The following is a 12,118-nucleotide window of genomic DNA, read 5'->3' as shown; positions in this document are numbered from 1 at the left end:
TCAAATGTTTAAAGTCTCAAAAAACACAAAACACGGCTGGAGCAGAAGACTGGGAGCTGTAATCTGGGATAGAAGATGAAGACAGGAAGAGTGGCACAGTCCAAACGAGCCTCAGACACACCTCAAGGCAGAGAGGGTAAAGCACGGAGAGAACAGGACATAGAGTCCCAACGTCACTGCTAACGCAACATCAGAGTGTAGAGCGAACAGTGCACAGAGTCCAGTCCCAGCGTCAGTGCTGATGCAATGTCAGAGCGGAGAGTTCCCCATTGAGCACGCTGAGAGGGGCAGGAGTAGTGAAGTCGTAATACGTGGCTCAGGTAACTCCAGGGCAGGAACTGAAGATCAGAGATCTGGAGGAACGAGAGGCAGAGAGGGAGCAAGAAAAGGAATCAAACAGCAGCAGATAAACTACAATTGGAGCCTCAGAAACACAACATGACATAACATGGCAAAACCGAAAGTAGGTCACAAGCGAAGCGTAGCGTGAACATTCAAAAACGATCTTACACAAGACTACACACAAGAGGAACTTAACTCTCTGGGGTCGGCTGTATCGCCGGCGATACCAACTCGTTTTTTTTTTAGGGATCAGTGCAAAAGACACTAAAAATACTCTGTTGATTTTGGTCACACAAATACGTGTTATACATCAATGTTAAGTGTTAAGTGTCTACTTTTATTTGTGTACACTCACAATAACAACACAACTTTTGTGCTTTTGGAAAAATAAGAGAACAAACAGGGTGCGGTCTCTGTCTTCTCCATCTCCGCGAACTGCTTTTAGAAACGCATCACTGAATCACTGAATGAACTGTAACTCAGCAAATACTCAACACAGAGACATTGAAGTTATATCTATAGAAAGCTTGAAGTGTCTACTTTTAAATGAAGTAAGTCTTATCGAAAACAAACATTCTGTGATGAAGTAATCCGTATGAAACCAACACGATGTTCAGTCTTTCCCGTCTATGAGTAAGTAATGTTTCTTTTTTGCATTAGTTAACGTTTTATTGTGACATAAACTTGAACAGATTTACTAGTTGGGTTTTTCCCAAACGACAACATGATGAATGCTACGCATCTAAGAATATTTAGACCATGTTTATTATTAATACTCTGTTCACAAATAGATTTTAATAGCGTGCTAAACAAAAATAATTAGTTTCTCAGATATAAAATATCCTTTTTTATAGTACAAAGTACATCCTTTTATTGTGTAAAACATTTTGAATATGATAGGCAATTCATTGTATTTAAATTTCTTACGGCACGATGATGTTTTCATGCTCTGTATATAACAATAAAAGTAATATGAGTGTACACTGTAACATGATGAATGCTACGAGTCTAAGTATGTTTAGTACGTTTATTATTAATACTCTGTTCAGAAATAGATTTTAATAACGTGCTAAACAATAATAATTAGTTTCTCAGACATAAGATTTTTTTTTTTTTTATGATAGTACAAAGCATGTGTGACTCTATGGCTACAAAACCTATATATATATATATATATATATATATATATATATATATACAGATGTTCCTGATATTAACATGCTCACAAATGTTTTTTTTGGTTGTTTGTATTTTATTGAATCAGATAGCTGCACCACAGATGTATCCTGATGTCTCTTCAAACTGTTTTCCTCTGTGAGCGCTGTACCAACATTAGATGTTCAACTACACTGATATTCTATGTTAAAACAAGCTCCTTTTCTACTGATTATGTTTTTTTTTCTTCTTGAATCCATGGAAAGAAGTAGAAACACTTAAATAACACACGTAAATATCAGGTATGATTTACTTGTTTCACTTGTTGAACAGAATCTGTTGCAGGAATGACTCAAAGTCTGTTCACATCTCTGTGGTTAGATCAGTGTGCACAATAATGTGTCTTTGACCTTCATTATGTATGTTTTGATTATACTGTGTTGTAAATAAAATACAAATAATTTAAAAAACCCTTTTTTTCAATATCCTCACATTCTCTCTTACCTGCCTCAAAGTCACAGTCACACTGATGGGCCATCAGGGGCCATTAGGGGAGGGCCCTTTGTCTCTCAGGTGAGACTCACTTAATATTCAAGGACATTGCCACTCCCTCGCATATAGTCTTTCGATCACAAAACATGTCTTGAAAAATTTAAATCAATATATTGTTTTCTGTGAATGAGTAAGCAAAATGATTTTCACATAATTTTGAAGAAAATATTCTAGCCTACAAGACTGATTACTCAGAAGTCTTATTAAAGCCTTATTTAAGCTACATTTCCCCCCCAAAACTTACTAACCACGCATAATATTTTTTTTCTAAAAAATGCTAACATGTACATCCATCTTGGTCACATATTATTGTAGCACAGTTTGTGCTGAATACAAAAAAATTACATGTTGGTCAATAGTATGTTTTAAGTAGCTGAAATAAGCACAAATATCAGGGCATGTTAAAACATCTCAAGGGCCCCAAAATGACCTCAAACCCCAGAGGGTTAATATGATAACAATGGGGAGGGGAACCACGCAGACAACAAGCACATGGCGAACTGTCAAAGCAAAGCCCATGTGCTCCCGACAACAAGCACGTACACAGACAAGAGAAGAACATCCTCTCGATCAGACTGAAGTCATGACAGTTATGTAAGGATATGCAATATTCCGGGGGTGGGAAGATGGGGAATTCACTCAATCTATATGTCTCTGCATCTGCTGACTGATTTTTTTTTTCATTCCCAGTGTATAGGAGTAAAATCTCTCTCAGTTTTTCAAATATCACTTATTGCACCTTTAAAAGTAAGTGACACAAGCATAAGGAAAATAAAGGAAACAATAAAATCTTCAGAAAAATGCTCTTAGGAATTTATGTTTTCTTTGTTTTCCTTATGTTTGTTATTATTTATTTTATTTTTTATTTTTACTTTTTTAATGATAACTTTATTCGTTTACTCAGGCATGTTTCCAAATAATATACAGGTGCATCTCAATAAATTAGAATGTCGTGGAAAAGTTCATTTATTTCAGTAATTCAACTCAAATTGTGAAACTCGTGTATTAAATAAATTCAATGCACACAGACTGAAGTAGTTTAAGTCTTTGGTTCTTTTAGTTGTGATGATTTTGGCTCACATTTAACAAAAACCCACCAATTCACTCTCTCAACAAATTAGAATACTTCATAAGACCAATAAAAAAACATGTTTAGTGAATTGTTGGCCTTCTGGAAAGTATGTTCATTTACTGTATATGTACTCAATACTTGGTAGGGGCTCCTTTTGCTTTAATTACTGCCTCAATTCGGCGTGGCATGGAGGTGATCAGTTTGTGGCACTGCTGAGGTGGTATGGAAGCCCAGATTTCGTTGGCAGTGGCTTTCAGCTCATCTGCATTTTTTGGTCTCTTGTTTCTCATTTTCCTCTTGACAATACCCCATAGATTCTCTATGGGGTTCAGGTCTGGTGAGTTTGCTAGCCAGTCAAGCAGACCAACACCATGGTCATTTAACCAACTTTTGGTGCTTTTGGCAGTGTGGGCAGATGCCAAATCCTGCTGGAGAATGAAATCAGCATCTTTAACCCTTTATAAAGGCGCCAGGGTTTTTTGGTAAAAATGCTGGATTTTGACATCAAGATTTCAAAAGCTTGTGGCTTGAAAAAGCTTAAAGATAGAGATCTACTGTAAATTAGAAAAATGTTGGGCATGACCTAAAGTTTATGTGGGGTGTAAATATACTAATCTAATTTGCATATTATGATGTCATCAGGGGTCGGCCCTCTTGAATTTCATAATATTCAGGAAATAATATATATTGAATGGATGTTTGAACTTATTTGCATGTTTTTTGTTTTGTCTTTTTATCCATCCGCGATCAGAAAAAAAGACGCAATCTGGCTGATCATCAGCAACGCGATGCCTCTCCTATGGACACTAAGACCACGTCCACCCCTGCCACACCCATCCCCGTTGGGCAAAGGTTCGAAATGATCACTTGATGGTGCTTCGTGAACACTCTCGCCTTTTACGGCGGCACCATTGCGCAGCAAAGATGTACCGGGAGATGCGCGATCATTAGACGGCCGATTGTCATTTCCAAAAGGCAAATATTCCCCTTCAGAGTCAGAATAGGCAAATAACATTTACAACACAGCCTCACAGTACAACTTTTTATTAGAAATTTGGTGATTTTCTTTCAAAAATCTCACAATTTACTCAGACTCTATGAACTGAACTGCTTCCGCATCAATGACACGATAGCTCACTTGCTCTGCTATTTCCTCAAACAATTTTGGTCTAGAATCAAAGTACTACATGTCTGCCATCTAGTGGTAGGGAATACAAATGCGATATTACACTATATTAGGAACTACAGTCTGTTTAATGAAGCATGACGTCTTGTCGCAATTTTGCGACTTTGGCGCTTAGAGGGTTAAAAGGCGGGTCAGCAGAAGGAAGCATGAAGTGCTCCAAAATTTCTTGGTAAACGGGTGCAGTGACTTTGGTTTTCAAAAAACACAATGGACCAACACCAGCAGATGACATTGCACCCCAAATCATCACAGACTGTGGAAGCTTAACACTGGACTTCAAGCAACTTGGGCTATGAGCTTCTCCACCCTTCCTCCAGACTCTAGGACCTTGCTTCCCAAATGAAATACAAAACTTGCTCTCATCTGAAAAGAGGACTTTGGACCACTGGGCAACAGTCCAGTTCTTCTCCTTAGCCCAGCTAAGACGCCTGGTTCAGGAATGGCTTAAGAAGAGGAATACGACAACTGTAGCCAAATTCCTTGACATGTCTGTGTGGTGGCTCTTATTAATTGGTCATAGTTAGCAAGTAGTTCTCAATGAGGATATTTTTATTCAGTAATTATTCAATACTCAATAAGGAACTACATTTGTCCTAAATTTGCTATTATTTACTGCTTAGTTAATCTACCTTCCATATCAGTTAGTAGGTCAGTGTTAATATAGTACTACCTATTATTTCCTGCATACTTGTTAATGTAAGGATGGCGCTGAGGCAGAACTAGAATCCATTTGCAGAAGTTTATTTAAAAAAGATAGCAGCAGAGAGAAACGTGAAGACAGGCAAAGGGTCAAAACCAGAGTAAGTCCAATCAGGCAAACAGAGCAAAGGGGCAAATCCAGGAAATCAGTAGACGAAATAATCAGGCAGAGTAATACACAATAAGTCAGGCAGAATATAACTATGGAAAACGCTCAGTAAGGCAGGTAAACTGGCAATACTTCGCAACCTGCCATGTGCTCAGTATCTGGCTTATAAAGCCTCCAAACAGGAAGTGTCAGTAGAGGAAGCAGTATGCAGTCAGTACTCGGGTGAGGGCTCCCTCTGCTGGCTTGGCGTTACAGCCCCCGGACGTGGGTTCTGTCCCACACCATCTCACTACGCTATATCCACTCGTCCACAGCAGGGACCAAAGAAGGTTCACCAGACCACGGGACCAAGGGGGGTTGAAACCCCAGGACGCACTGAAAGGGGGTTAGACCTGTAGATGAGTGAGTTAGGGAGTTTTGGGCATATTCCGCCCAGGGCAGGAATTCTGACCATCGGTGTTGTTTGCGGCTGCAGTAGGTGCATAGGTACTTGCCATTTTCCTGGTCGAGGCGTTCCACCTGACCGTTGGATTGTGGGTGGTACCCTGACGTGAGGTTCACATTGATATCAAGGTGTTTGCAGAATGCTCTCCACACCTGGGATGTGAATTGGGTGCCTCGGTCGCTGACTATATCCTCTAGTAGGCCATAAACTCGGAAGACATGGTTAAACAAAGCTAGAGCTGTTTCCATAGCTTTAGGTAGACCCTTTAGGGGGATTAGCCGGCAGGACTTTGAAAATCGGTTGATGATAACCAGTATAGTAGTGAAGCCATCGGAGGGGGGTAGGTCTGTTACAAAGTCAATGGAGAGGTGAGACCAGGGACGTTGTGGTATGGGAAGTGGATGGAGGAGACCAGATGGTAATTCCTTAGGTGTCTTGGATTGTGCACAGACTTGACAAGCTTTGACGTAAGTGGTGATATCTTTGGTCATGGATGGCCACCAGAAGGAGTTTTGGACGAGGCGGAGGGTACGAGAGATCCCAGGATGACCTGGGCTGATAGAAGTGTGGACCCATTGCATGATACGTGGCCGCATGTCGTGAGGGACGTACTGTTTGTTTGAGGGGGGGGTAGTTATTTGGAGTTGGTTCATTCTGTTGGGCTCTTTGTAGATCTTCCATAATATCCCAGGTTACAGGAGCTATGACCACGCAGGAGGGAAGGATAGGTTCTGGAGATGAGCTCTCGGCATATGGGTCATACCGTCTGGAAAGTGCATCTGCCTTACTGTTCTTGCTGCCTGGCCGATAAGTGACTGTGAACTGAAGTCGATTGAAGAACAGGGCCCATCGATCTTGACGTGGGTTGAGCCGTTTGGCGTTCTTAATGTACTCGAGATTCTTATGGTCAGTGATAACTTGAAATGGATGAATAGCACCCTCAAGCCAATGTCTCCACTCTTCCATGGCGGCTTTCATGGAAAGAAGTTCCTTATTGCCCACAGCATAATTCCGCTCTGCTGCTGTTAGCTTCCTTGAAAAGAATGCACAGGGGAATTATTTGCCTGGTTGACCGTGGCGTTGAGATTAGGCCGTTCCAATTCCACAGTCCGCGGCATCGACTTCTACCACGAAGGGCAAGTTGGGATCAGGGTGTTTCAAGATGGGTGCAGTCGTGAATCTCTCCTTCAGTGACGTGAAGGCTTTTGTGGAACCTGCTGTCCATTGTAACCTCTTGGGGTTATTTTTTAGAAGGGTGGTTAGAGGAGCTGAGACCAGGCTATAATTTTGAATTAAGCATCGATAGAAGTTTGCAAAACCAAGGAATTGTTGGAATTCCTTGATCGTGTTGGGTTGTGGCTGCCTTGACTTTGGTCTCGTCCATCTTTACTCATTCGTGGCTGATGTGGTATCCCAAGAAAATAGTTTGTTTGACGTGAAACTCACATTTTTCTGCCTTGACGTATAGCTGGTATTCAAGGAGTCGTTTGAGGACAGTTCTCACATGGGTGATGTGTACCCTCTCAGTCTTGGAGTATATCAAGATGTCATTGATGTAAGCTACTACATACTTGCTGAGCAGGTCTCGGAAGATCTCATTGATGAAGGACTGAAACACGGTTGGTGAGTTAGCAAGTCCATAGGGCATGACCTGATATTCATAGTGCCTCCTAGTGGTGAGGAAGGCAGTTTTCCATTCATCTTCTTCCTTGATCCTGATCAGATTATATGCGCTTCTTAAGTCAAGCTTGGTGTAAATCGTGGCCTCACATAGTTGTTCCAGGGCAGAGGGAAATAAGGGAAGTGGGTAGCGGAACTTTAGCGTTACATTGTTCAGTCCTCTGTAGTCGATGCAAGGCCTTAGTCCACCGTCCTTCTTTTCCACAAAGAAGAAGCTTGCTGCAGCTGGTGATGTGGATGAACGGATGGAACCTGAACTCAAAGCCTCCTCAATGTATTCCTTCATGGTCTGACTCTCTGTTCTTGACAGAGGGTAGACTTTGCTCTTAGGTGGCATGGCGTTGGGAAGCAGATTGATCGTGCAGTCCCACGGACGGTGGGGCCGCAGTTGTGTGGCTCTGGATTTGCTGAACACCTCTGACAGATCTTTATAACAAGAGGTGATGTCTACTGTCTTTCGGGGCTTTCAATACTGGTTGTGAGACATGGTTGGGGTGGAGCAGTCAAACAGTGATGGAAGCAGAAAGATGACCAGCGACGAAGCTCACCACAATGCCAGGAGATGTCAGGGTCATGCGTAGAGAGCCAGGGATGTCCGAGAATCACTTCATGATGTGATGAGTTGACCACGTACAGGGTTATGGATTCTTGATGGAAGAGGCCGACGGTCATAGTGAGAGTTCTGGTTCTTTGAGCGATGCCTTCTCCAATGTGGGTGTTGTCAATGGTTTTGATTTGTATAGGAGGAGTGCAAGGTTGAATAGGAAGATTATGTTTCTTGATGAGGCTGCTACTGATCAGGTTGAGGGCTGCACCAGAGTCGATCATCGCTGTAATTTCAAGAGAAGCAATATCAGTCTTGAGGGAAACAGGAAGTAGAAGAGACTTATTAGTAGGAAGAAAGTAATGGCCAATAATCACGTTTGTGTAGTTTGGCGCTTGTGTGGACATCCGGAGCAGAAGCATAACTGAAGTTGTCGACGTCGGATTCTTTCTTCTTCAGGTAATTTAAGTTTTACCAAGTTGCATGGGTTCGTTACTGGGAGTGGATTCAATGGGCTGAATACTTGGGGTCGAAATCAATGATTCATATCGAGCTCCTATGTTGATCCTTCGTTTCGGTGCTTGTCTCATCAGGTTATCAATCTTTGTGGTGAGTGTTACAAAGTCTGAGAACGAAAGACCCTCCCTCTTGCAAGCTAGTTCGGTCTGGAGTTCATAGGTGAGGCCTTGTTGTCAAATAGCTTTGAGAGATACATCATTAAATCCACTTTGAGCAGCAAGAGTATGGAATTCAACAGCATAATCAGCAGCAGTGCGGGTACCTTGCATTGTATGCAGAATCTGTGTTGTTACACTCTCGCCTCCAGCTGGATATTCAAAAACCTCCCTAAGTTGTTGGATGAACTAATCAACGGTGGTTCTCAAAAATGGGTCGGTGTCCCAAACTGCAGCTGCCCAATCAATCGCTTTTCCAGTCAGCCAGGTCATTAGAAAAGCACATTTATCCATTTCAGACGCAAACTTCTCCCCTTGGTGATTTAGATAAATTCCCACTTGACAAAGAAAGCCTCTGCAATGCTCAGCAGATCCATTAAACTTATCAGGAAGAGCAAAGCTTACCGTCTTTGGCGATGGTGGGGGAAGTGATCGGATGTAGTGCGTCAGGTGTTCATTGACTGACTGAAGATTAGCGAGTTGTTCCTGGTAGCCCTTTAACAGTTCACTTTGGTAAGCGAACGCCGTTTGCAGATTGGAAACTTCCGCTGGATTCATCGTAGGCGAAGTATTCTGTAAGGATGGCGCTGAGGCAGAACTAGAATCCATTTGCAGAAGTTTATTTAAAAGGATAGCAGAAGACAGAAATGTGAAGACAGGCAAAGGGTCAAAACCAGAGTAACAGTCCAATCAGGCAAAGGTGCAAATCCAGGAAATCAGTAGTCAAAATAATCAGGCAGAGTAATACACAATAAGTCAGGCAGAATATAACTATGGAAATGCTCAGTAAAGCAGGTAAACTGGCAATACTTCACAACCTGCCATGTGCTCAGTATCTGGCTTGTAAAGCCACTAAACAGGAAGTGTCAGTAGAGGGAGCAGTATGCAGTCAGTACTCGGGTGAGGGCTCCCTCTGCTGGCTTGGCGTTACAGTTAACAATGGACAATTATTCTAAAGTGTTACCAGTCATTTCTTGGTAAAGGTTGAGAGACCTGGCCAGGTGTGGCTCGAGAGCCATAGGTTCCCGACTACTTCTTACATTTACATTTTTTCATTTGTCAAACATTTTTATCCAAAGCGACTTACAGTTGAGGAAAACAAGAGATTCATCATAAGATGGCAATAACTTTTCAGTCATCGTTCAAAAGCATAAAAGCTTGGACAAGAAGATATTAAGGGAAATAAGAGCATAGCAAAAGTGAAAGAAATAGATTTATTTTATTTTATTTTAAGATGAGGCAGTTAGATGCTCACGGAAGAGATGAGTTTTCAGTTGTTTCAGGATTCAGCTGTCCGGATGGAGTTAGGTAGGTCATTCCACCCGCAAGCAACAGTGAAAGAAAACATCCTTGAGAGAGGTTTTGTGTCTCTATGCAATGTGACTATGAGGCGTCTCTGCTATATAGGATTATGCAGTCATCTTTTGGCTACTCCATTGCATTACACATAATTGTATTACTCTACTGGGTGGCACAAATCTGCCACCATTCAATGGATGTAAAGTACTAAAATATTACATAAATAAAAAAAATATATATATATATAAAAAAAAAAAACAATGTCTGTAAATTTTTTTTATTTTATATATACATAAATGATTTATAATTTAGGGATGAATATTGTTTAGTAACATGAGATCAAAATCTCCATAAAAATATCAAAATGTAATATACATCAAACATGGTTAAACTGAAATATAGTATAGTGTTTATTTATTCCTTCACTCTTTCCGTTTGTTTACACCTCAGGATAGTACCAACTGTGTGTTTCCACATAGTTCTATCGCTGTATATCCATTCTGTGTTCATCAGATCCTGTAAGTGCTTTAAAAAAAAAACTAATACCGTATATGAATAATGTTCTTGGCATACCTGGAAAGACTGCTGCCCCATGAGTGGACACTGTTGAGTTTGACATAGCCACATTGGTAGCTGCTCATGGCTGGATGTGAGGTTGTTATTTCTTGGAGATCCTCTTTGGCTGTGTCCAGTGATGCCTCTGTATCTTGTCTGGAGAGCCAGTGTTTGTAGAATTGATGAATACTGTCATGAGAGACATCCCTGCCCTGACAAAACAAAAGTTTTACAAAAAAATATTTTAGAAAATAATTGATAAGCCATAAAGTCTAGCTGAAGGTTGGAACCACTCACTTCAATCCAGTAACTTCACTTCACTTCAACTTCCATTTTATATTAAAGAAATGGTGAAGGATCAAACAGCCCTCACATACATGAACAGTTTAAAGTCCCTGTGAAGTGACTTGATTACTTTTTTTATGCTTTGCCATATTTACAATTAAAATAAATCAGGGTGGGACATACTGATCCCTTTTTTTTAAATTAGAGTTTTGTTTAGATGACAGTTTGTGAAAACCACGGTTATACAAAATAATTCTAAAAGATGGTTTTAGCAATGGTTAATGATGTGTAGTTAAAAAATAAATAAATAAATAAATAATTTTTTGGGGGCTTGGCACAGACATGATCTCTTGCTGTTTTTTTTTTTGTTTTGTTTTGTTTGTTTGTTTTTTAATGCAGAGGCTGTCTAACCACAAATCAGAATTAATTGACCCCACATAAAATCATATTTAGAAAATAGTAAATGTGTGAGCAAGTGATTTATTTCAGATGCAGCTAATGTCATTGTATTAAGTTGGGAGTAGGATGGTTCAGATTTGAGAGAGCTTTTGACTGGAAAGGAAATCTCTCAGATTGTACATGCAGAATGATAACATTATAATTGTTGATCCATATTGGTGGTATACTGTAAATTTAAAAGCGTGTATTTAGGGGCCAAGCACCGAAGGTGCGGAGGCACCTATTGTGTTTGTTAGCGTTATTAGGGGCCAAGCACCGAAGGTGCGTAGGCAGCTATTGTGTTTGTTAGGGTTATTAGGGGCCAAGCACCGAAGGTGCGGAGGCACCTATTGAAACCGTTGGCTTTATTATTATTAGGGGCCAAGCACCGAAGGTGCGGAGGCACCTATTGAAACCGTTGGATTTATTAGGGGCCAAGCACCGAAGGTGCGTAGGCACCTATTGTGTTTGTTAGGGTTATTAGGGGCCAAGCACCGAAGGTGCAGAGGCACCTATTGAAACCGTTGGATTTCTTCTTCTTCTTCTTCTTCTTCTTCTTCTTCTTCTTCTTCTTCTTCTTCTTCTTCTTCTTCTTCCGTCGCAAAGTCAATGGTAGCCCATAGAACCGATTACGGGAAAGTTGTATAATTTGGCACACTGATAGAGGACAGTGTCAATAGTAACCAAAGCAAATTTGGAGTCTCTAACTCAAACTCTCTGGCGCCACCACTTGTCCAAAGTTTCACTTTTGAAATGCTAATAACTTTTGAACCGTAAGCCACAAAATGAAAATTCCCTTTTCCTCGTATTCTTTGGCTCAAGCAGAGTCGAATGAAGTCCAAAATTCAAAAATCGTAAGGTTTAGTTTTTTCGCTATATTCAATTGTTCGTAAAACCTACTTTGTCGAACTCGTCCTAGACGATTAGTCCGATTCTCACCAAATTTGGCTCAGATCATCTACAGACCATGGAGGCAAATAGTTATGGAATTCAAGTCGATTCGTCCAAGCGTTTTCGAAAAACATGCTAACGAATTTGCCGTAAACCACGCAAAAATGGATCTGAGGCTATATCTCCGCAACA

At 40.8% G+C, this 12,118-nt stretch overlaps 1 protein-coding gene across 1 annotated transcript in view; it reads right to left on the bottom strand.

Moving 5' to 3' along the window:
- si:dkey-11f4.7 (piezo-type mechanosensitive ion channel component 2) overlaps positions 1-12,118 on the bottom strand; it is a 718,195-nt gene that overhangs the window by 289,314 nt on the left and 416,763 nt on the right. The window contains 1 exon segment of the mRNA XM_058786444.1: positions 10,331-10,524. Within this exon segment, the coding sequence (XP_058642427.1) occupies positions 10,331-10,524 (194 nt within the window).

Source organism: Onychostoma macrolepis, chromosome 09, assembly GCF_012432095.1.
Source record: "Onychostoma macrolepis isolate SWU-2019 chromosome 09, ASM1243209v1, whole genome shotgun sequence".
Taxonomy (NCBI): domain Eukaryota; kingdom Metazoa; phylum Chordata; class Actinopteri; order Cypriniformes; family Cyprinidae; genus Onychostoma; species Onychostoma macrolepis.
The sequence above is the reverse complement of the archived record's forward strand: the minus strand, read 5'-3'. Positions and strand labels throughout refer to the sequence as shown.